The sequence below is a fragment of the Emydura macquarii genome, unplaced genomic scaffold, assembly GCF_026122565.2.
Source record: "Emydura macquarii macquarii isolate MOO-44397 ecotype Brisbane River unplaced genomic scaffold, CSIRO-AGI_Emac_v2 contig_2897, whole genome shotgun sequence".
NCBI classification, from domain to species: Eukaryota; Metazoa; Chordata; order Testudines; family Chelidae; genus Emydura; species Emydura macquarii.
In genome coordinates, this window is record NW_027133034.1 from 29568782 (window position 1) to 29591456 (window position 22675).

The following is a 22675-nucleotide window of genomic DNA, read 5'->3' on the forward strand; positions in this document are numbered from 1 at the left end:
CTACTTAGCAGGGAGGGAGAGCTAATATTGGATGACACCAAGAAGACTGAGGGCATGTCTACACTACAAAGTTAAGTCAACATCCAGTCAGTGTAGTTATTAAGTCATTTGGGCATGTCCTCACCATGCTCATTGTGTTGGTGGAGTTTGTCTTTGCTAGCACCGCTTGCATTGGTACAGAGAGCAGCGCACCATTGATAGCTATTCCCACAGTGCAACTAGCCACAGGAGGGGTTTGGGAAAGGCTTTCAATGCCTCATAGAACCAAAACGTTGCAGTGTGGAATGGGAACATGGCTTTAACCTCCCATGATATCAGTGACAAACAACCCATATTTTTTTGCACCTTTTTTGAAAGCCTGGCTTAAACGCACATACATCATAGCCCGAGAAGCATGGAGCACACTCAGCTGTGCACTTTTGTGAGCATCACAGACATCTCATACGTTATCCTGCATTATTTCCGGAGATGAGACAGGAGCCCCCCCACACAGAACATTGTGATGTCCTTCAAGCAGCCCTGCAGCAAGCCATAGAACAAAACAATTCCTAGTTTCTGCTAGCAGTCATGCAGCAGCTGAACACGGTAGAGCGCCATTTCTGGTCCTGGGAGACAAGCACTGACTTGTGGGATCACATCGTTCTGAGTTACAGTCTGACTTTCAAAAGCAGAAGGCCACTTTCCAGGAATTTTGTGCAGAGCTTTCCCCAACCCTGAAGCGCATCAATACTAAAATGAGACGTGCTTTGACAAAGAAGGAGCGAGTGGTGATCACTCTGTGGAAACTTACAATGACAGATTGCAACCAGTCAGTGGGGAGTCAATTTGGAGTCCATAAATCCACCGTGGCAGCTGTCGCGATCCAAGTGTGCAGGGCCATTAATCGACTTCTGCTAAGAAGGATAGTGAATGGGCAACGTCCAGGACATAGTGGAATGTTTTGCCGCAGTGGGGTTCCCCTAACTGCAGTGGGGCAATAGATGGCACACACATCCCTATCTTGGCACTAGACCACTTTTCTACAGTGTTGCAAATGCTGGTCAATCACGGGACATTTCATCGACATCAACATGGGATGGCCAGGAAAGGTGTATGACTTGTGCATCTTTAGGAACACAGGTCTGTTCAGAAAGCTGGCATCAGGAACTTTATTCTTGGATCACAAAATAACAATTGATGATGATGATGAAATGCCAATAGTGATCCCGGGAGACCCCAGCCTACCTCTTGATCCCATTGCTCATGAAGCCATACAGAGGCCACCTGGACAGGAGTAAAGAGCAGTTCAACAACAGGCTGAGCACATGCAGAATGGTGGTGAAATGTGTCTTTGGACATTTAAAGGGTTGCTGGCTCAGTTTGCTTATTAGGTTAGACCTCAGTGAAAGCAATATCCCCATTGCTATCGCTGCTTGCTGTGAGCTCCATAATATCTGTGAGGCAAAGGGAGAGAAGTTTCTGCAGGGTGGGGCGTGGAGGTGGAAAGGCTGGCACCTAATTTTGAGCAGCCAGTTCCGAGGGCAATAAGAAGAGCCCAGCAAGGAGCTCTGCATCTCTAGGAGGCTTTGAAAACCCATTTCAGTAATGAGCCATAATAATGTGTGCCACTTATGTATGTTGTGCCTTCCCAGACCATCCCCTCCGGTGCATCAATTTCCCTGAACCTCTCCTCATCCCCGACCCCCAAACCTCCATGCTTGGAAAAAATAGAGTATTTCATTCTCGAAAGGTTGACTTTTGTTGCACAAACCGAAAGAAACTGAAAGAGCAGAAAAATAATTTAACCTTGAGTAAATGGTTTCTTCCCTCCCAATTTTATCACACCAAGTCAGCTTGTCTGTGAAGAAAGCACAGAAGTCTTGTCTATCAAAGATCTTTGAATGGTCGCCTTTTGTTCTTATTACCCTCCCCTGGTGTTGAGTGGAAGGGATACTGCACCTTTCCCCCCATGTCTCCTGGAACATTTGGGGGAGGGGAATTGGGAATAGGGAGATGTTTGCAGGCTGTTCTACAGAGGTTGCAGAGGCAGTCTAGCCTGAAGCTGCTTTTCTTGAAGCTCAACCAGACACCTCGACATGCCGGATGGTCTTTCATAGTACACACCATCCTCTGTGACACGCTCATGCTCCTGGGATGCTCTCCAAGTCCAGTTTTTCATCACATGTTCTCTTCTCACATGTTCTCTTTTTCCTTCTTCTAATCTGTGAAAGCCTCTCCTCTGGTGTGAAGGATGTGCTGAAGACTGTGCTTTTTACTGCAAGGCAGGCAAAGCACAAGGCAGCCATTCTAACCACTTCCTTCTATCCCCTTTCCTCTATTCCCCTTATTGGTATGGCTGGATTTGCTCTTACTTTGGCTCTCTTGTTTATGAGGTTACCCTCCTTAAGGTTAAGTCTCAGCTTAATATTCTAGTTACAGTCAACATTCTAGTTACATTTAATGTCAGATAGTATAAAAACACTTCACTATACAGTGCATCCACTGTGACAAAGATGATAAACTTGGCTGCTCTCTATTTTTCACTTCCCTTACAACTTTACTTTTATGCTACCCCCCTACCCATGTAATGTGCTTTCTGAGCTGGTATACAAAACTACCATTATCGTGCATACCCTGGATCTAGTACAGAGTTTCTATTTAAAAATCACTCACCTTCTTATACTCAAGTGCAAGCAAGAACATAATCAATATCCCTAGCTATTCAATGAACTGGTTTGCTGTTCCAGCCATGGTGAGTATGGGCCGGGGCATGGGCGATTGGCCTTGAGCTGCAACCCGTGTGCAACCAACGTCGGGAGCGCAGGTGGGCAATGCCCTGTCCCCTTAGCAGCATGGATGCTGCTTGGAGACAGGATCAGCATTAAGCCTCCCAAAGTGCATTCTTTGTCTGAGGCAGGTCCAGGGAGTTGGGGTTTGCGATCATGAGAGAGCAGAGGAAACCCGTTCTCCCTTCTCTTAACACTGCTGGTAGTAGTTGCCCTGGGCTTGCAGATTCTGAGGTCAACGCCGATCCCTGCCACCAAACCACTGATATGTTAGGGAAACTGTAGTTGACGGACCAGGTTTCCGGATAGGGGATCACATGTTCTGTTGTTTGCGATATGAGCACTTGTAATGAAAACTTCTACCGTCTCCCCTAGGTGACCTTATGTGATATCAGTCTCCAGAGGACAACAGAGGCAGCAAGGGAGATTTCTGAGATTTGTAGTGAGAGGTCAGCATTATCGGTACACTATTTCCATTTGGCTTGTCCTCGGCTCCACAGGTATTTATCGAATGCATGACTATAGTAGCAGTAGCGTATCTTGGAAAAAGAGGAATTCATGTCTTTCTGTACCTGGACGATTGGTTAGTGAAGGGCAAGTCCAGAGACCAAATCCTCGGTCATGATCAGTGTTCATATTGCATCTTTTCAGTCATTGGGATCTGATTTTGGACAAAGGGATGGCAGCATTAACACCAACGAAAAAATCAAGTTTGAGGGCATATGAACAATTTCAAGCAATTAATCACCTGTGCCTCTCTTTCTGCTCACACCCTGCAACTACAATACCATGTATATCTGAGGTTGCTAAGCCAAATGATGTCATGCACTTACGTGGTCCAGCATGAAAGATTGCACCTTCATCCTTGTCAGGCTGGTTGAAGTTGGTTTATCACCCAGATTGTCAGTAACTGGCTGGCCTAGTGCTAGTGGCACTGCTTGTCCATGATTCCCTAGATTGGTGGACAGATCAGATCAGTGTGAGTGAGGGTGTTCCCTTTGCCCGTCCTCTTCTGGTCAGGACCACAGAAATCAATGCTTCTGTACTAGGTTAGGGAGCACGTTTGGGGACATTGAAGGTTCGAGCTTGGTGGATAGAACAAGACTCTTCCCTTCATATTAACATCCTGGAGCTTCAACCCATTTACAATATGTGCAGAGCTTTTTGGACACAGAATAAGGGGATAGTGGTTCACATAGTTCTGAACAGCACCACTGCAGTGTAGCAGGAAGGGACACTACTCCAACCAGGTTTGTCAGGAGATAATTCAATTTTGGCAGTTCTGCATCAAGGAGAAAATTATCCCAGCAGCCATTCACTTACTGGGGATCCAGAATCACTTGGCCAATCACTTTAGCAGGTATTTCTCCCAGGATGATGAGTGGGGTCTGAAGACGAGTGTGCTGAGGTCCGTTTTTGCAGAATGAGGCATTCTTGCTCTCAACCTCTTTACAATGAAAGATGACAAATAGTGCCCTCAGTTTTGCTCTTGAGCAGGTCTCGCTCTAGGCTCATTAACCAACGCCTTCCGTCTGAATTGAAGATCAGCACTCATGTATACCTTTCCCTCAATCCCACTTATTCTTCAGTTTCTTCTCAGTCTGAAGCTGGATCATGCCAAACTAATGCTCATTGCTCCAGCTTGGCTGGGAGAGTGTTAGACTGAAGAGGTCAGAGAACTGTCTGTTCAATCCCTGATCCAATATCTCTTCTTCTTTATACCGACCTACTGACTCAGCACCATGGTGTCAATTTTGGTATCCAGCACTGAACAGACTGCACCTCCTGGCACAGATGCTGCTTGGCTAGACAAAGTGGAGGAATGCAGTTTGGAAGTGGCTATACAAGCGCTACTCAACAATAGAAAACCCTCTGCTAGAGCTACCCATTTGGACAAGTGGAAGCGGTTTTCGATTTGGTCATTAACCAGGGGGATTCAACCAATGCTAGCCCCCATTTAGGACATTTTGGAGTACCTGTTTTACCTTCAGTCCACTGGTCTGTTTCCTCAGCTCCTTGAGGGTCCACTTGGTGTTCCATCCTCTTGTGATCCAATTTTCTCATGCTCCCTGTCAGCGAGATTTCTAAAAAGAATCATTCACCTTTTTCAGTGAAAGAAGTGCTTCATTTATGGGACCTGGCTGCCCTACTCTATCTGAACCCCTGGCAACCTTATATTCTGTCTCTACTGTGCCCAATGTGCTATCACATCTGCAAGAAGAGTAAATGAGCTGCAGGCTTTAATGAGAGAGCCCTCAGATACTCAGTTTTTCAAAGACAAAGTGGCCCTAAGGTGGCATATAGAGTAGCTCAGGCCACGCCTCCCCAAAGGTTACAGGCTTATTCAAGTAGGCTCAAGCAACATCAATCACAGTCCTCAATAATGTTTCTGTATTGGACATTTGCAGGGTTGCTATCTGGTTTTCAGTACATACTTTTACCGAACACTGTGCTATTGCATTTAGATCAGATGCAAACTTTGGGAAGGCAGTTCTGCAGTTCTTTAAGTAGACTGATTCCTACCTTCTACTGATTTGGCTTGTGAGTCACCTGATCTGCAAACACTCAAAGAAGAAAAGATAGTTAGTTGGTACTGCATGACATTTTGATTAAGAAACTGGAATGATATAAAATGAACATGGCACACATTGAATGGATTTATACCTACCTACTGACTCAGCACCATGGTCGATTTTGGTATCCAGCGCTGGACAGACTGCACTTCCTGGTATGGATGCTGCATGGCTAGACAAAGTGGAGAAATGCTTTTTGGAAGCGGCTAGACAAGCGCTACTTAACAGTAGAAAACCCTCTGTTAGATCTATTCATTTGGACAAATGGAAGCGGTTTATGGAATGGCTAACTGATAGGTTTCAAAATGTAACTGCAAATGAGGAATCATCATCAAAGAGGTCCAATGGGGTCCAGCATTAATCGGTTTCCAGTGGGGTCCTGCAGGAATTGGTTCTTGGTTCTATGCTATTTAACATTTTTATCAGTGACTTGGAAGAAAACGTAAAATCACCACTGGTAAAGTTTGCAGATGACAAATTTGAGGAGTGGTAAATAATGAAGAGGGCAGGTCACTGGTACAGAACAACTTGAATCACTTGGTAAAATGGGCACAAGCAAACAATATGTGTTTTAATAGGACTAAGTGTAAATATATACATCTAGGAACAAAGAGCAAAGAGCATACTTACAAGATGGGGAACCCTATCCAGGAACATAGTGACTCTGAAAAAGATTTGGGAATCGTAGTGGATAATCAACTGACCATGAGCTCCCACTGTGACGCTGTGGCCAAAAGAGCTAATGTGATCCTGGAATGCATAAACAGGGAAATCTTAACTAGGAGTAGAGAGGTATTATTTTACTTCTGTATTTGGCACTGGTGCGACTGCTGCTGGAATACTGTGACCTGTTCTACACTGCAACCACCCTTTTGTCGACAAAACTGCCCTGTTTTGTTGACAAAATAAAACCACCTTGACAAAAGGTGCAGGGCTTTTGTCGGCAGAGATAGGACGACTCAGTGTCAGTGTAGACACTGTGTCCCCTTACAGCGGTGAAGGGGCTGTTATACTTGTCAGTTTCACTGCTCTGCATCCCGGGGCAGCAGCCACCCACAGCTTCCAAGCATCCTGGGTGGTAGCGGGGCTGCAGCTGCCCGCAGCTTGGTGGCGTCCCAGGTGCCAGCGGGGCTGCAGCCACCCATACCCAGGCTCACAGCTGGGCTGCTGCTGCCCCAATTGCAGCCCAGTTGGGAAGCCATGAGTAGGTGCCACCCGGTTGTGACCTTTGGCGCAGGCGACTGCAGCTCCACTGGTAACCCGGGTGCCGGCAAGCCACAGGCAGCTGCAGTCACTTGGCAGCCCAGGTGAGGGCGGCTGCAGCTATGGCATGGGTGGCTACAGCCCCTCTGGTAGCCAGGGGCTGGGACCGGGCAAGCCTGGGGGGGCTGCAGCCGGCTCCCGCCTGGAAGCTAGGAACTCCCTGCGCGCCCCGGCTGGGATCGGTAGTGGTGGTGGGGCAGCCAGGAGCCTGTGGGTTCCCTGCAGCTCTCCCCATACTGCCCCTTAGGTCGATGGAAGTGGTTCTAATGGTTCCACCGACGCAAGGATAGCAGTGTGGACATCAGCCACCACTATAATGGTGGCTGAAAGTCAACATCTTATGTTGACAAATTTCTGTAATGTAGACACAGCCTGTGTCCAGTTCTGGTGTCCACAATTCCAGACAGAAGCTGATAAATTGGAGAGGGTTCAGAGAAGAGCCAGAAGAATGATTAAAGGAGATATTCAAGAAGTTCAATCTATTTATCTTAAGAAAGAGTGTGTTATGTGGTGACTTGATGCCAGTCTGTAAGTATCTACCTAGGGAACAAATAATGGGCTCTAAAAATTACTTTGCTGTTCCTCATTAAAAGAAGTTAATCTCCAGCCAATGAAATAATAATAATGAGAGCCATCATACGTTCATATATATACTGTTCAAACTGTTCCAGGACTATTGGAAATTTCTCTATATTTACAATCTTAGTATGAAACATTCAGTAATGCCAGGATTCATGCCCAGAAATTATTTCTGCTTAACCCTAATTCTAAATATATATTTCTCTCTTTTCACCTCTTGATCTCACAGTGGTACAGGATATATTTCTGCTTTTGATTGTGGCAATGTTTTCAATCTTAATTACTTTGTTGTGGAAGATAATAGATGAACTCTATAGCATCATACAGAGTACTGCTCTAAACTTTTGGCACTTTCCCTTCTTACATCAAAACTAAAATTCAACAATGTAGTCCAGCTTGGGATTCCTGTTGTAATAAGATTTTGAGATCCCATGTAGTTTAATTGAGGATCTGGAGAGGGGAGTGTATGGGAAGGTGTGTAGATGACATAAAGTGATTTAGGCTGGTCAAGATCAGAGAGGACTGTGAGGAATTTCAGAGAGACCTAAATAAACTAGGTGAAAAGGCAACACAATGGCCAAAAAAAATTCACTGTCAATAAGTGTAATGCGTATTGTAAAGAAAAAATTAAACAACTCATATACCTTACAGGTTTATAAGTCAATTATATCAACTCAAGAAAGCGACCTGGCCATCACTGTAGACAGTTGAGTGAAGAATTCTTGATATGCAGTTGCAGTTTAAAAAATAATGTTAGGATGCATTAAAAAAAAGTTTGAGAATAGTACAAAGAATATTATAATGGTTTTATATAAATCAGTGATCCAACCTCATCTGGAACTACGTGTGCAGTCCTGGTCTCCACATCTCAAAAAGGATATTGCAGAACTATGTGGTTCAAAGGAAAGCAAGAATGCTCAAAGGAAAGGGAGAAATTCTTATATGAAGAGAGACTGAAAAGTTTGAGATGAGTAAGGGGACATTATACAAATATGTAAAATAATGAATGGTCTAGAGAAGGTGGATTGGGAACTTCTGTTCCTTTGTTCTTGTGTTATGAGACAAGAGGACATTCGATTAAATTAAAAGATAAGAAATTCAAAATAGATAAAAATTTTACTCAATCTGTATTTAAACTGTGGAATTTGCTGCCATGGGATATTATTGAGGCCAAGAATTTAACAAAATGTCAAAAGGAATTGGATAATCTATATCTCAGTACAATTAATCAGAATTATAATGCATGATCATAAAAAGTTTGGAAGAGATAGAGATTGGCTAAAGCCTTGACGCACAAGATTTACTAAATGTTAGAGGTCAGGGTGAGACCTAATGTGAGGAGCAGATTATCCCACACATGCCTACTATCCAGTTCTTCACCTTCTTTTGAACAACTGATGCTGGTCACTGTCAGACAGTATACTGAGCTACATGGACTATGGGTGTGACCCAGTATGGCAAATCCTATGTTCCTAGACACCTAACTTTAGATTGCATTGTATAAAAGAAGAGCTAAATTGTGCTTTTAGATATTTAATGTATTGTTGTAAAGTAATTGTTGCAATGGGTACCTGGCATATGATGCTGTAAATGCAAGAGTAACACCATTTGACTACCAGTCATTAGTTCAAAGGTGTGAACTCAATAGACTTGTTTGTTATACTACACAAGGAATCATAATACCGAGGACAATTTTTTAAATCTATGTCTAGAGCCCACTCCCTTAATATATGGATCATGGGCCTCTTCAACCCTCTCCTGGTAGTAGCCGTGGGAGGAGATCTGAGAGATGAAAAAACCCAAGAGAATCCTTCACATTTTTCTTCAAATAATTTCGTCATGGGACAAGATTTGGCTCCATTGCATCAGCAGGGATTCTGTTCCCAGGCCATCTAGGTTCTCTAAGATCCACAAGAAGTCAGGACCATCCAAACAAAAGTTATACCTCTGCATCTGCTCCAGTCCCTCTACTGCTCAGATCTACAAAGATCCTTGACAACATGTCTGCTGTCATGACTGCTCTTTAAGGGGTGTACCCACGTGCACAGGGAGCTGCAGAATAGTTAATGGCTACAGTTTTTCTGTGGTATATGTGAGAAGTGCATGTCCCCCTTTTACCTGTTCCAGTCCTTTCCCTATTCACAGGTTTTCTTTCCCCTTGGGGGGACAGAGGTGACTGAGTGGCTTCTCTTCAAAGAAATAGGGGAGCCTGCATGAAGAAGGCGAATCCTTTTTTGGTTATATTTGCCAGATCTTGTCCTGTCTGTGTTCATACTCCTATGTTTATACCTGACCAGAAGACTGGGAGTCTTGAGCCTACAAGAAATTTCTTCTTATCACTAGTCTGCAACAAACTTAAGCTCTTCTATCGGAAGAAAAGCATGAGCTCCATCAAATTGCATATGTAAAGGCAATCCTCAGGGGCTGTAAGCCTGATTGAGAGAACTGCTGTAATTATGGTAGTATCATTGGGAGCTGTTGAGCATTCTGTCCATTTAATAAATCACAGATGACTGTAAACAAGTTCTTATTTAGTCTCTGAGAGTGATACAAGTCCTATCCAGTCAATTTGGGTATTGGACAAGGGGGGGAAGACCATTCTCTTAGACTATACTAGTGCTTAAAATTAGGTCTTGGTTTTCTGAAATATTATGCCAAGCAAAAAAGCCTGATATAATTGATTTTTGTCAGCAGTACATAAATGCCCAGTTGGATGTCTCAAATCATCATAGATGACTTTAATAACTGGTTGACACCTATGATACTTGGTACACACATCACTTCTCTACACTTCCTACAATTCTACACTACCCTATTGTGGGGTATTATCATTCTCATTTGTAAATAAAAGTCACTTTTTAAAGGTACGGACTGTATGCTTTTGGTTAAGCAAAGTGAGCAATTCTTTATTGCGTTGCAAATCTTGATACAATTTGGACCTAATATCATTAACTGAGCATTGATGAAGTCTGGATTTGGATCTCTCTCTTGCTAAAATCTCAACACCTTTTTCTGGTTTTGTGTCATTATCAAGGGCATCAGGATGGTTCTGCATCTATAAGCAGATGTGTAGAGCTAATGTAAATACAGCTACTTTAGGGAGGAAAAAAATGTGTAAACTACTAAATAGCTTATATGGAGCATATAGGGAGATAGGTTTGAAACTTGAATGCCATCTCCCATCTATTGCACCTTCTCCAGTCAGTGTCCTCTTTATTATTAACAGAATAGTTCTAGCTGTTGCTGTATGAATGACTCTTTACCTTAAATCAGTGAACAGTCATTCCACAATCGTGTCCTGATTTTATTAATGCCAAGAATCAACCCTGCATGTGTAATATTTGCTTTCCAGGTTGGAGGGAAAATGGCTTTCACAATATGAAAGGAAGCAAACTTTCACACATAATTAACATCCTTACAGAGAACCTGATTTATTATAATAGTGGCTATAATCTCTTGTTAAGGCAAGAAACCAACACAAAAATTTCAGCATTCTCATTAATAACTGAGCCTAATGAATATGATAAATTTGAGGATTTTGAGTCCTAATATACACTTACATCTTTGCATTAAACATTTTATGATGTAAAGAATAACAATCCATGCAAATCACTGGGAAACCTGTATTGACATATCCATCTAAGATGTGCATTTCCAGTAATTGAGGGGGAGACCGTAGGTGTCATGTTTTTATAGATCTCTTCCTTAAATTCTATAACTTGACGCAGATGCACTTCTGCCCATCTGTCTTTCTGACAGCTTCTTCCTTTTAGTATGCCTGATATCAATGGCCCTTCCTTTCCAAACTTAAACTCATGAAGCAATATGAAAAATGGATCTTTTCAGTTTCTGATTTGATTATGTCTATTGTATCTGTTTTTTTATTGAACTGAGAATCTGGCATATGTTAATGGTGGTTGTTTGCTACCCCATTGTCTTAAAGAACAGATTTACTGTGTTGGATCACTGTAAGAAATGTTTAAACTCTGGTCGTGTTATCTTACAGATATGTTAAGACCCTGACCCTCTACTGTCTAGCTATACTGGGAAGATTTCTCAGCAGTAGAGCATCCTATATATTTCTGCATAGTTACTACATGCAAAAGTACAGAATATTTTCTAGGCTGTTCTACTGCTTTCAGAAACTGTTGAAAGTGGTGAGGAGACTTCCCAAATAGCAAAAATACCTACACCTGTATTATTTGACTGCACCAGAAAAAACAGGAGTTTTAAGTAAGATCTCAAGATGTGCTCCCAGCTTCAAGATAGTTACAAAAATTGACCAGAAATCAGCAAGGATTATTGAACATATGGCTTTGTTTACTTAGAGAGAATTTTGTACATTCCTTCAGAAACTTTAAAGGGAAACTGACTGAAAACCTGTGACACCTAAAGGACTGTTCATTCAGATGTCGTCTGGATTTTGATCTACTAAGATCCCATGTTTGATGGAACCTAACCTGATCCAGAAACCGTTAAGAAACCATGTTTTAAATTCTCTTACAAAGGTTCTAGAAGATGGTTTCTAATGTTATTTAGCTGGCTAGTGTTACTTAAGTTAAGGCAAGCTATCTGGAGTAGGATACTGTGGAACACGTGTGGCCGCATCCCACACTGGCTAGAAATCAGTGTTCCTGATAATGTTTTCAAACCAAGTTTAAATCATTCCTTATCTTGCTTTCAGGCCACTGTAGACAGAGCCTTTAAATGATACATCATGCAACTGGAAAATCTAAAATGGATGTGAAGCAATTAAATTAAAAAAAAATAGAATGACTTACATTTCTCAAAATACTAGCATAATGTTACAAAGGTTTTCTCTCCTATTTGACCACTGTCATAATGCCTATGAACATTTCAACCTGGAATTACATTTTTCAGAAAATAATCTTTTAGGCTAGCATATTCTGGGGTACAAACAGTTAAGAATCCTGTACCCTTCACTAACCTGAGTCTTTTCAAATTCAGGTAACAAGCATGTTCATGGAAATGACTTATCACCGTCTACAGGTATCAGCAATTTCTTATTATCTACATATAGGGAATGTAGGAAATACGTTGAATATGGGCTAGTAATAATATCAATTTGTTCTGTAGCTTGAAAGGCAGACTGGCTGCTCCCTGTCAGAATACAATGATGTGTTCAGGAGTATCACAATATGGCACCATTTTGCATGTGGGGTTAACCACTGACTTGAAATATTATGTACCATTTTTTTATATTTGAGAAACTGGTAGGGTTGGTTTTATATCATAAATAAAATCCTGTTTGTCTTGTGATAGTGTGACTTATTCTTCCAGTGATGGTAATTTATTTAAACCCCCTTCCTCAATCTTCCCAAAATTTCTCATGTTCTTTATCTGAGCTAGGAAATTCATTAGCCAGATATCTTTCACCTGTGACAACATAACTTTTATCTAAGTCTATTATAGGTCAGAAGTTATTCAGAAAATCTCTCTACCCCACATAACCAATTTGCTGTAGCTAAGGAGCACTTGAAAGAGGTGAGAAACTGTAGTGCTGCAAAAATCCAAGTTTATCTTACTCTGGGAAAGGGAAAGACAGAGCTGTCACAATTAAGCATGTTTCTATCCATTTTTTTCTCCACTCTAACTGTTCGATTAGCCAGATTGTTTATTAATAGATTCCAGAATCTTACTGAATGTCAAAGAAAGCCCCACTTCTGTGTCCAGCAAATTTAATAATCTTATAAACCATTTCTAATAATTTTCCATCTTTTCTAATTAAACTGTAGAACAAGTGCCGGTATTTCCTCCTCCTACTCATTTCAGAGTACAAGGGGGGTTGCGTGCCCAGATAGGTGGATGAGAAGAGAAATTGCTGGGAAACCTGGCTGGAAGTCTATAGACAGGAGGTACAGAAAAACTGAAAATAAGCAATAATTAGGAAATGCGTAATTCAGGGGAGGAAGTAGTTGCCTGAGGTTGATTCCTAGGTGTTCTCATGAACTGTTTTTAATAACATACTCTACTAAATTTCCTATTTTCAGAATGGACATTTCTTTGGACTTCTTTAATATTTGGGCTTGGGGGGAAGCATCAAATGAACCATAATTCCTCCCAGCACCCTTTAGATGTTTATTTTTGTGGTTTCACCAGTGTCTAGTCCATTTTTTGCTTTTGATGTTTTCCAGCTTAAAACTGTTAAGTAATACTCCATTTAAAGATTTAAACACTTTTTAAGATTAACACTCAAAGATAATAACTTACACAGGAACATAAATTAGACCAATTCTAACCCTTTAGAATGTTGGACTAGGTTCTGTAAACTTTCTCCCTGTTTAAAGGTGGAGATGGACATTCTAAAGGCAAGTCTACTCTGGTGGCAGTTGACAGGAGATACACAAAGATACATAAAATAGCTTGCATATCTTCAGTCAATGTACTTACGTTGATGTACTGTGGCGTCTTCACAACGCTGCGTCAATGGGAGACACCCTCCTGTCAACGCTGCCTTCCACCTTTCAGGTAGGTGGACTAATTGAGTCGACAGGAGAGCGCTCTTCCATTGACTGAGCAGGTCTATACAGACCTGCTCAATTGATGCCCCTGCATTGATGTCTGCCACCACAGCATTGTAGAAATGCTCTAAATAAATCCAAATATAATCCAACATATTAGTCGCTTAATTTAATGTACTCAGTGCTTTCCTCTTTTGTATTTTACGTTAATTAGTTATTAGGCTGCTGTAGATCTCAGTAAATTTTTTTCTAAATGTTAGTATTCAAGATTATTTAAACCTCATTACAAATTTTGTGTCCATTAGAATAAATAAATTCGATGCTGATGTTTTCTGCAAAACAAAAATGCCTATAATATATGTGTATTAAAGTGGCATTTTTAGCTGTTCAGTTTCAATTGCTATTGTTATATAGTAAGACTATTGTTAGGTCCATCCAATCCATTTATTACAATTGAAATCTGTCAAATTTGGTTCAGAGAAAGTTGTGTGGGGGTTGTTTTTTCTTCTATGGCACTTCTTACCTTCTCTAGTGTACACCTTGGGGAATAATAGATGTTTGTTTGCTTCAATCCGCTGAAGTGTCTTAGAAATTTGAAGAATTTGCAACTTGATCTAAGTTCTTATGCAATTCTAAAGCAGTTCTTCTGGTTTTACTGGATTTTAAAACTTATTAAATTGATGCCTCATCTGAGCCTCAAACTTCTTATTTTAAACACTAGAGAGTCCTGAGTTACCAAGTATTCAGTCAGACTCCCCACTACACAAGCATATTCCAATATCTTTCTGACAAACCTCAACTTTGAAACTTAGAAACCTGTTCAAATATTTTAGTTTAGTGTGTTTTTCTTAAAAGTAAAGTGTATTTGTATCAGTAGTTTGTTCTGATTTCTCTGGTCACAAGATGGATGGCTTGTTAGTGATGAACTATGTGTCTCTGGGTGGAGGTGTCAAGGATATACACTGTAAGATGGCTTAGCTTATTCTGTTTCTTTGCATTTGAACATTCATCACGTGACCTGTACAGAAATATGCACAATGTATTGGTTTTGTGTGTTAATCAAGATTGATAAATATGTATTCGCTTCCCAATAAGAATCTCTTTTTAAAGAAAGAGTATCAAAAGAGCCATGTGGTCCCAGTTAAATAAAATATTTATGGCCAGATTCACCGTTCTACTCAGACAGCCATGTGCCACACCACCGATTTAAAAATAGATGTATGTGTGGTTTATGAGCGCCTGCACAAGCCTTTCCCTTGGTCCCAGATAAGGAAATGACAGGGGAGATTGCTATATCTATATGATCCTCAGCTGCCTGAATAGGTTTTTGGGGCCAATGGTAACTAGCAAGTGAGCATAGCCAAAAAATTGCTGTCACTTATGTGGGGTCTAGGATTGGGGACCCTCAAAGGTGGCTTTAATGCTATCCTTGCTTCTGCCCTCTCTGGACTTTGCTGTGTGGAGCTCAGCTGATCCAGTGAATATGGGCTTCTGATTTCAAAATCTGTTTTTCCAGACTTGCAAGGTCTGGTTTGTTCATGGTTTTCCCTTACAACCCATTATTCTTTGCTTTCTAGCTTGATTTAAGGTTGATTTTTTTTAAAGTCAGATAGAAAATGTTTACAATTGTATCTTTAAGATATAAAATAAGAAAAAATAATCTATTTAAGATGTCATCCATTCCATATAATAGTTCAGTATTATGTTTATGTTCATTTGCTTCACCTTTTCATGTTGTAAGTGCAAAAAATGTTGTTGAAGTTGGGAAACAGGAGAATAATAAATATACCAGTATATTTCTACAATGCCTTTATCCAAGAATTATAAATACTTTACAAACACTTGTGTCTCAACATTTCTGTAAGATAAGTAAAAGTTACATGGAGACTGCTTCTGAAATGCAACTACATTAGATGGAATATGTTTAACATTATGTTACATAAGTTCAGATCAGGAAATAAAGAATACTGTATCTAGTTGAATCTGAAAAGTGAATTTTAGCTAGACAAAATGTGACTATCCATGTGGTATTTGACCAGGGATGTTAACAACTCCTTACTCTTATGAAAAGTATTGCTGGATCTTTAATGACCTTGTATTGGTCAAGACCTTAGTTATAAGTCTCAACCGGAGATGGATCCTCCAAGAGTACAGTGCTTCTCCACTCACCACCATATACCAGCTGAGTAGCAAGCCCCAGGGAAGAGTACCATCTACTGAAATACCACTACTCCTTACATTACCTGAGTTTTCCTGAAATGTCAGTGTGACCCATCCTGTGCCTAGGGCAGCCACCTGAAAATGCCAAGGTCAGGACAGCCTGTAAAAAGGGAGCAGATTCTCCCAACACTGGTGGGTGATACTGAAGTCAGGCTTCTCAACCAGCCACAAACTGCTCTTCTGAATCCCCACAAAAGCCAGTACACAAATACACACAGCCCCCTTTACTGCATTTCAGTTTCTGGCTCCCAATTAGCCATTGGGTCCAGTAAAGAGACCAGTTATTTAAACTCTATGCTGTTTACTAAAAAGGCTCCCTCTAACCCCAAAGGGTCAGCCACAGTACCAGATCAATATAAGTTTGGATCTTACCCAAAATATCACGCTGCCAGCCATTCCTTTAGTAACTAAACTAAAGGTTTATTGCAAAAAGAAAGAAATAAACCGTGAGAGAAATGTTAAAGGATTAGAGCAATCAGATACATACAAATGATTAAAAGTCCATATACATCAAGTTTCTGGGAGAATTGTGGAGTTGCAGGCTTATACAGTTCTTCTGGCATATATCCAGTATCTGGATGGGTCTTAGTCCTTTGGTTCAGTTGCAAGTGAGTTGATCCGAAGGTAGGTACATGTCTGTAGCTGAACAGGAACAAAAGACAAAATGGTTTCTGGCCTTGGCCATGCTGTCTTGTGGAATGTTACAAGAACGAAAATGGAGTCCAGAGTCACATGGGCCAATCCTGGTAACTCTTCACGTATGCCTTTAGTTTCTTCCTTGGCCCCTTGTATCCATGAGTATCTTAATGGGCCATTAAGCAGGCTATTGTCCTGCTGCCATCCTATCTGGGGTGTTACCCAGGCTGCACAATTTGAAATACAGATATCTCAAATATATCTATAACTTCCATTTCACATATTACACATGAACATAAGTATTATCACCTGACTTAGCATATTATAATCTTTCTAACAGTACCTGACATGGCGTGTATCTCATGAATTATTATGATTTTGACATATTGATGTCAAACCATATTACAAATGCCCCCACCCCCCCAATCTAACCAGCATGACCGTCACTCTTCTGCTTAATGACCTAGATGGATTCTGCTTTCCTCCTGAAACTAGTATTGCTGCTGATACATAGTTAAACCCACTACTATTAGCCTTAATTTCTAGTTTATAGCTTTGAGCTACACTGTAGCTGAAACTGGGAAATCTGTTAATGTGAGGCCATAGGTAGCGCTTTCAAAAGGTGGCAACAGCAGTGTGTTACTAAGGAAACAGTCAATCCTGACCGTCTGCATCCTTTAAATCATTCCTGAAAAGACATTCTTTTATGCCATTTTGTTTAGCCACTTTGTGGCATGGGTAAGTATTCTACTCCTGGGGGAATTCTGTGCCAAAAAATTAAAAATTCTGCATATTTTATTTGGCAAAAAAATACATTTCACCAGTTTCAATTATTTTGGTATTTTATTTCAGAATACTTGTCAGCAAGTGTGTGTGTAACAATACAAACAACAAAAACGATTCAGGAAATGTTTTTTGGCTAATAGATTCCTTATTAGGCATATTAATACCCAACTTTGAGTAATAATTCATTTAAACTACAGTACAGAAACATATTTCCTGCACCCCTCAGAAACAGTGCTAAGTCTTAGGGGACTCAGGAGTAATGAAGGAACTAAGGGACAGGGAAGTAATTGCTGGGAAGGAGCCTGGGAGTGAACCTGGAAGGTTGTTGGGTGGAAGAAGAATGGAACAATTGTGGGGTGGGGGAATTGTTGGGGAACTCCCCCATGCAGATCCTGGCTGACCTCTAGCCTCTTATTCAGTCAGGCAAATATGCCCCTGACCCCATGTGACCCTACACCCCCACTCAGGCACGCCTCCTCCCACTAGGTCCATGTGGCCCTGAACCCTCCTCCCACATCCTTGTGTATTCCTGCACCCCGACTTAGCTACACCTCCCCCGTTTCCCATGTGTCCCTGCATCCTCACTCAGCTATTCCTCTTTTCCCCATCCCCATGTGTCCCTGCACCCTCACTCAGCCATTCCTCTTTTCCCTATGTGGCCCTGCGCCCCCGCTCCCATTCAACCGCTGCCCCAGTCCTACTCCCCACTAGCCCTTTTGAACCCTAGTTTGTGACCCTCCAGCAGTCCCATGTGCCCCTTGCTGTCCATGTCCCCCCATGCCCTCTCCATGTCCCATGCCGCCTGACCTGGCTCCATAGGCAGAGTGCTGTGTTCACTCGGGAGTGACTGCCGTCTGTTCTGGAACCACAGCAGTTCCTGGTGGGCGAAAAGTGTAACAACAATGCCTTTCCTGCAGAATATATTTTCTGTATACGCAAAAAATAATTCTGCATGGGGGGACATGAATTCTGCATTTGTGCAGTGGTACAGAATTCCCCCAGGACTAATCATTAGGGAGTAAGTTGAGACCATAACTCTTTTTGCGCATAACCTAATTGATATTTGAAACCTGGGTTCCAGAAATAAGTGGTTAATGCATTAACTTTCTGTTCCATCTGACCTGTAAAAATCTACCCATAATGCAGCTCTACATAACTTGCACAACCCTTTTGTTTAATAAAATAACACAATAGCTATATTAAGTTTTTTCATCTTTTGGGTTTTTTAGATGTGAAGTATATCTGTTGTGAGTAAGGAAACGTAACGTTTTTTGTGTTTTGTTTTTTTTTTAATAAATTTCCTTTTTAGACTGCTTTGGCACATCTAGAGTCACTTGCAGTTGATGTTGAGCAAGCTCATCCACCAGCCAGCAAAGAGCGCATAGACTGTCTGCCACAGATTATTATTACAGAAAATCACAATGGTATGGAAAAACTGGCTCACTAAATATTTTAATTTCTGCAAAATATAATGCTTAATCTTAAATTTGTTACCATATGGTAGTGTAAATACAGTATTTAAAGGAAACTGATACTATGGTATGCAGCACAATACTGAGTGGTAAATTCAGAAATTATCTGTTCACTCTAAGTAGATTTTAAGGGCACTTTGCTTACTCTGATTTGCTTACTCTGATAAACTGTATCATATTATGATTAGCCACTTACATCTAATTTAACATATTTCTTAAATTTTAAAATTTTTGTGTTTTTTTTTTTTCTTACCCCCCAAGCTGTCGGTCAGGAACAGTGTTGTGCTATCTGTTGCAGTGAGTATGTGAAAGATGAAATAATAACTGAACTACCCTGTCACCATTTCTTTCACAAACCCTGTGTAACACTTTGGTTACAGAAGGTGAGTTCTTCTTTGCTTACTTGCTTGCACATTTAGTGGAGAATTTGTGCTCTTCTAGTTAGAACAACGTGCAGCTTTTTCTGAAAACTTACAATGAGATTGTTTCACAAAATAGTTAATTGAATTACTTTAATATTTTAGGAAACAATTTTGGTGGTGGTGAGAAAAGATCTATAGGAGTATGTGCACACAAGAGACAGTAGTAATACAAGAAGCAAAGTTGATTAGTCTTGACCATTTGATATATTCAAAATCTACAACTAAACTAAACAAAACAATTTAGACCTTGTTTGCAATTTGCGTAGAGCCCTAATGTTGGACTGCATCAATGGTGGTATTGTTGTTTTTTTGAACGACCAACCCTTCGAACACCCAACTGTTTCTTATTGCTAGGGAGAAAAATAAAATTTAAATGGGTTAGATACATTTTTTTTCCTGGGTTGGAGGTATTGACTTAAATTTGTTTAATTTTAATTTTTTCCTCATAACTTGCCTAGCAAGAGAGAGTAGCAAACCTCAAGAGAAAAGAGTGCAACATCACTAAAGATGAGGAATTGTTTAAGGTGGTTCAGAGCAATTTAACTAAAAGTAGTAACATTAACTAGTACTGAAAAACTTTGCCTGAGATCTGTTTGGTTGCAGAATTATCTTCTCAGAGCAGGAATGAAATCATCACTGGTTGAGACACTTAAAAAATGGCTGAATAAAACAGTTGAGAATTGCTATTGGAAAGCACTCCTGCAGTGGTAAGGAGATGGACAAGACAGCATAATAGCTTTCAAATTGTAATTTCTGTGCTTCTTTTACCACACTGTAAACTTTTAGCGTTATTTAGACAAGTAATGAAGAAAGACAGAGCTAAATAAGAGACTCCTTCAAATTTTTTTTTTTTAATTCTGAACTGAATTACTTACAGATGAATATTATTCTGACATGGAGGTGCCTAGAATAGAGCATGCTAAGCATAATCTTTCCATAACCACATAAAGGGACTAATTATTTTCTTAGTCTGAAGTAATGCTTGTGTCTATGCAGCCCCAAAGTACCAAGAGGATCCAATCATGTTAGGCATTGTATAAACATATGAAGACATGGCCCTGCTCTTAAGATCTTAGAGTCAAAGAAGAAATAATTGCTAGAATTGATCACAGAAATCCTATTTGTTTTTTTAATACCAATTATTTTAAATATCAGAATTTTTAGGCAGTTGTTCACAAAATGGTCATCTTTAGGTGTGGACTTGTCTTTCTTGCTACTGGCTGTTTCTTTTGTTTTTGTTTCAGTTTATAACCTTGCCTTCAATTTGAGTTTCTGTATGAAAATACAACATAAACATAATATGAATGCTGAGCCATTCATCAAAATGTATACATATATGGATAGGCTCAGATTCAGCAAAGTGCTTATGTGCATGCTTAACTTTTAAACATGGATAATGCCATCCCATTTATTGAACAATAAATCATGTGAGTAGTTGCATTGAAGTTGAACAGGCTCATCTCTTGCTTAAGTGATTCACTGAATAGGAATGTGATTATTTAGAGACTTAATTTTAAGCTTATGCATTAGTGCACTGGTGAATCAAGGCCATAATAGGAAGTTTCTTGTAACTGATACACAACTTTGAAAATATACCTCGTGGTATCCCATCTGTGGAAAATATACTTTCTGTGTACATTATTGGAATAGTTATTCATAAAAAGTATATTTGAAACTAAACATTTTATAAAGGATTTTAAATAAATATAGTATTAAATGCCTTTCCTGATGTAAATGAAAATTTTGTCCAAGTTTAAGCTCTTCCATTTCTTGGGATAAATGTATTGATTTATTTTATCTTGGCAGCTGTTGTTTGTTTGGTAGTGGACTGTTTGCAAATTTTTGGTTTTAATTTGGTGATGATTTTAGTCTAATTACCTTATATTAGTGCTCTACACTGTCAAGTGTGAGTGGGATTTCACAGAATATCCAAAGTACTTGCTGTTTGGGCAAACAGTAATTTAATCTCTTTTGACCATTCCTTATCCCAACTCTATATGCTGTCTAAACAATTGAGAGAAGAGAAAAATTGGGATAAAAATGTGTAGAGTAAGCACAGAGTTTCTGATCTTCCTGACATGCTTGTAGAGGAAAAAGCAGTTCAAGGGCCTTCCCTGTGAATTCCTCAAACAGGGTTCCATGTAATCTATACTATTAACAGTGGGGGGTAAGCCAAATCTCAAACCTATTTTTCCATCAGTGGGAGAACTTTTTATTTAAAACACTCATCATCTTTTGAATAATGCACAGTTTGACTTATTGCATGGTTTAAGGATGATGGTGCTTCAAGGTAAAATACTCCTTTCACTTGAGATGACCTAATGTTAACTAACTTGTTGCTCTCCTTCAGACTGCTTCTTCACCCAAATTTGAAATTGAAATAGTGCTGTATCAGGATATAGGACACTTTTCATTTCAGAAACTTTATCTTTGGGCATGTAGAGTCTCACACACACATACTTTGCAATTAACCTGTTTCTTTTTTCTCTTCTAGTCTGGAACATGCCCTGTGTGTCGTCATGTGCTTGCACCTGTACTCCCTGAAGCAGCAGCTGCTGCTACTTCCTTTCTCTCTGATCATGATTCCCCTCCTTCAGTCCCCAGTGCTGCAGGAACCCAATAAAATTAGCGTCTGGAATGAGATGTTGGCCCATCAAACTAAACATGTAAATTTCTTCTGTTTTAATTACAATGTGAAAACAATTATATATAAAAAAATATATTATATATAAATGCTATATATAGTATATATTTTAGTTTAGAAAGAGAATGTAAGACTTTCTAAACTATGTTTAGATTTACAATAATAGCTAACATTTTCAAACTGAAATTTGCATCAGTTTTCTGCAGTAGAACATTTTGCTGTTAACCATAATATCTAAAGCTTGTATTATGTTAAATTTGTCAAAAACAATGATCATTAATGTGGCACTTTGTGTTCCTGTTCTTGCAACTGCAGTGCAGTTGGAGCTTATTAAAGTTATGCTTATAACCTGTTTAACATAATATAACTGAATATGTGTTTTTTGTTTTTGTCAAAGATAGTGGCACAAGTAACTGTAATTGATCTCTCATTTGCATCAAATGTGAAGATGTTCTGTGATCACAGCAGTAGTAAAATTTTGTTTCACTGGAAATAAACTGCACAATAGTACACTTTTTTATCACATTATTTTTTCCATAATACTCTTTTCCCATATATCTGAGCCACTGGTATTTGTTGTGGATACCACAATGTGGAGTTTTTAGAAATATTTGTAATATTCTTAAGCATATGGCCTGGCTTTTTTTAAATATGTGGAATAGGAAACTTAAAGCTAGGATTTTCAAAGCAGTCTAATGAGTTAAATAAATGGGAGTTAGATGCCTAATTCCTTTTAGTCTCTTTTGCAAATCCCATTCTAAATATTTCAGTCTTGAGTTTTAGGGGGCTGAGATGATGTTTTCTCACTTTGTGCAGGACTCTTCAGACAAAAT

The 22675-nt window shown here is 39.9% G+C and overlaps 1 protein-coding gene across 7 annotated transcripts in view; it reads left to right on the top strand.

Moving 5' to 3' along the window:
* PJA2 (praja ring finger ubiquitin ligase 2) overlaps positions 1 to 22354 on the top strand; it is an 84589-nt gene extending 62235 nt beyond the window's left edge. For 5 of the 7 annotated variants that reach the window (XM_067569276.1, XM_067569277.1, XM_067569278.1 and 2 more), the window contains 3 exons: positions 18614 to 18728; positions 19038 to 19159; positions 21693 to 22354. In XM_067569276.1, the coding sequence (XP_067425377.1) occupies positions 18614 to 18728; positions 19038 to 19159; positions 21693 to 21821 (366 nt within the window). In that variant the 3' untranslated portion in view covers positions 21822 to 22354. Of the gene's footprint in view, positions 1 to 3140; positions 4158 to 12148; positions 12191 to 12277; positions 12410 to 18613; positions 18729 to 19037; positions 19160 to 21692 lie in introns of those variants that run through there. The other 2 variants (XM_067569280.1, XM_067569279.1) reach the window with 2 other exon arrangements.
* The last annotated feature ends 321 nt before the right edge of the window (positions 22355 to 22675 follow it).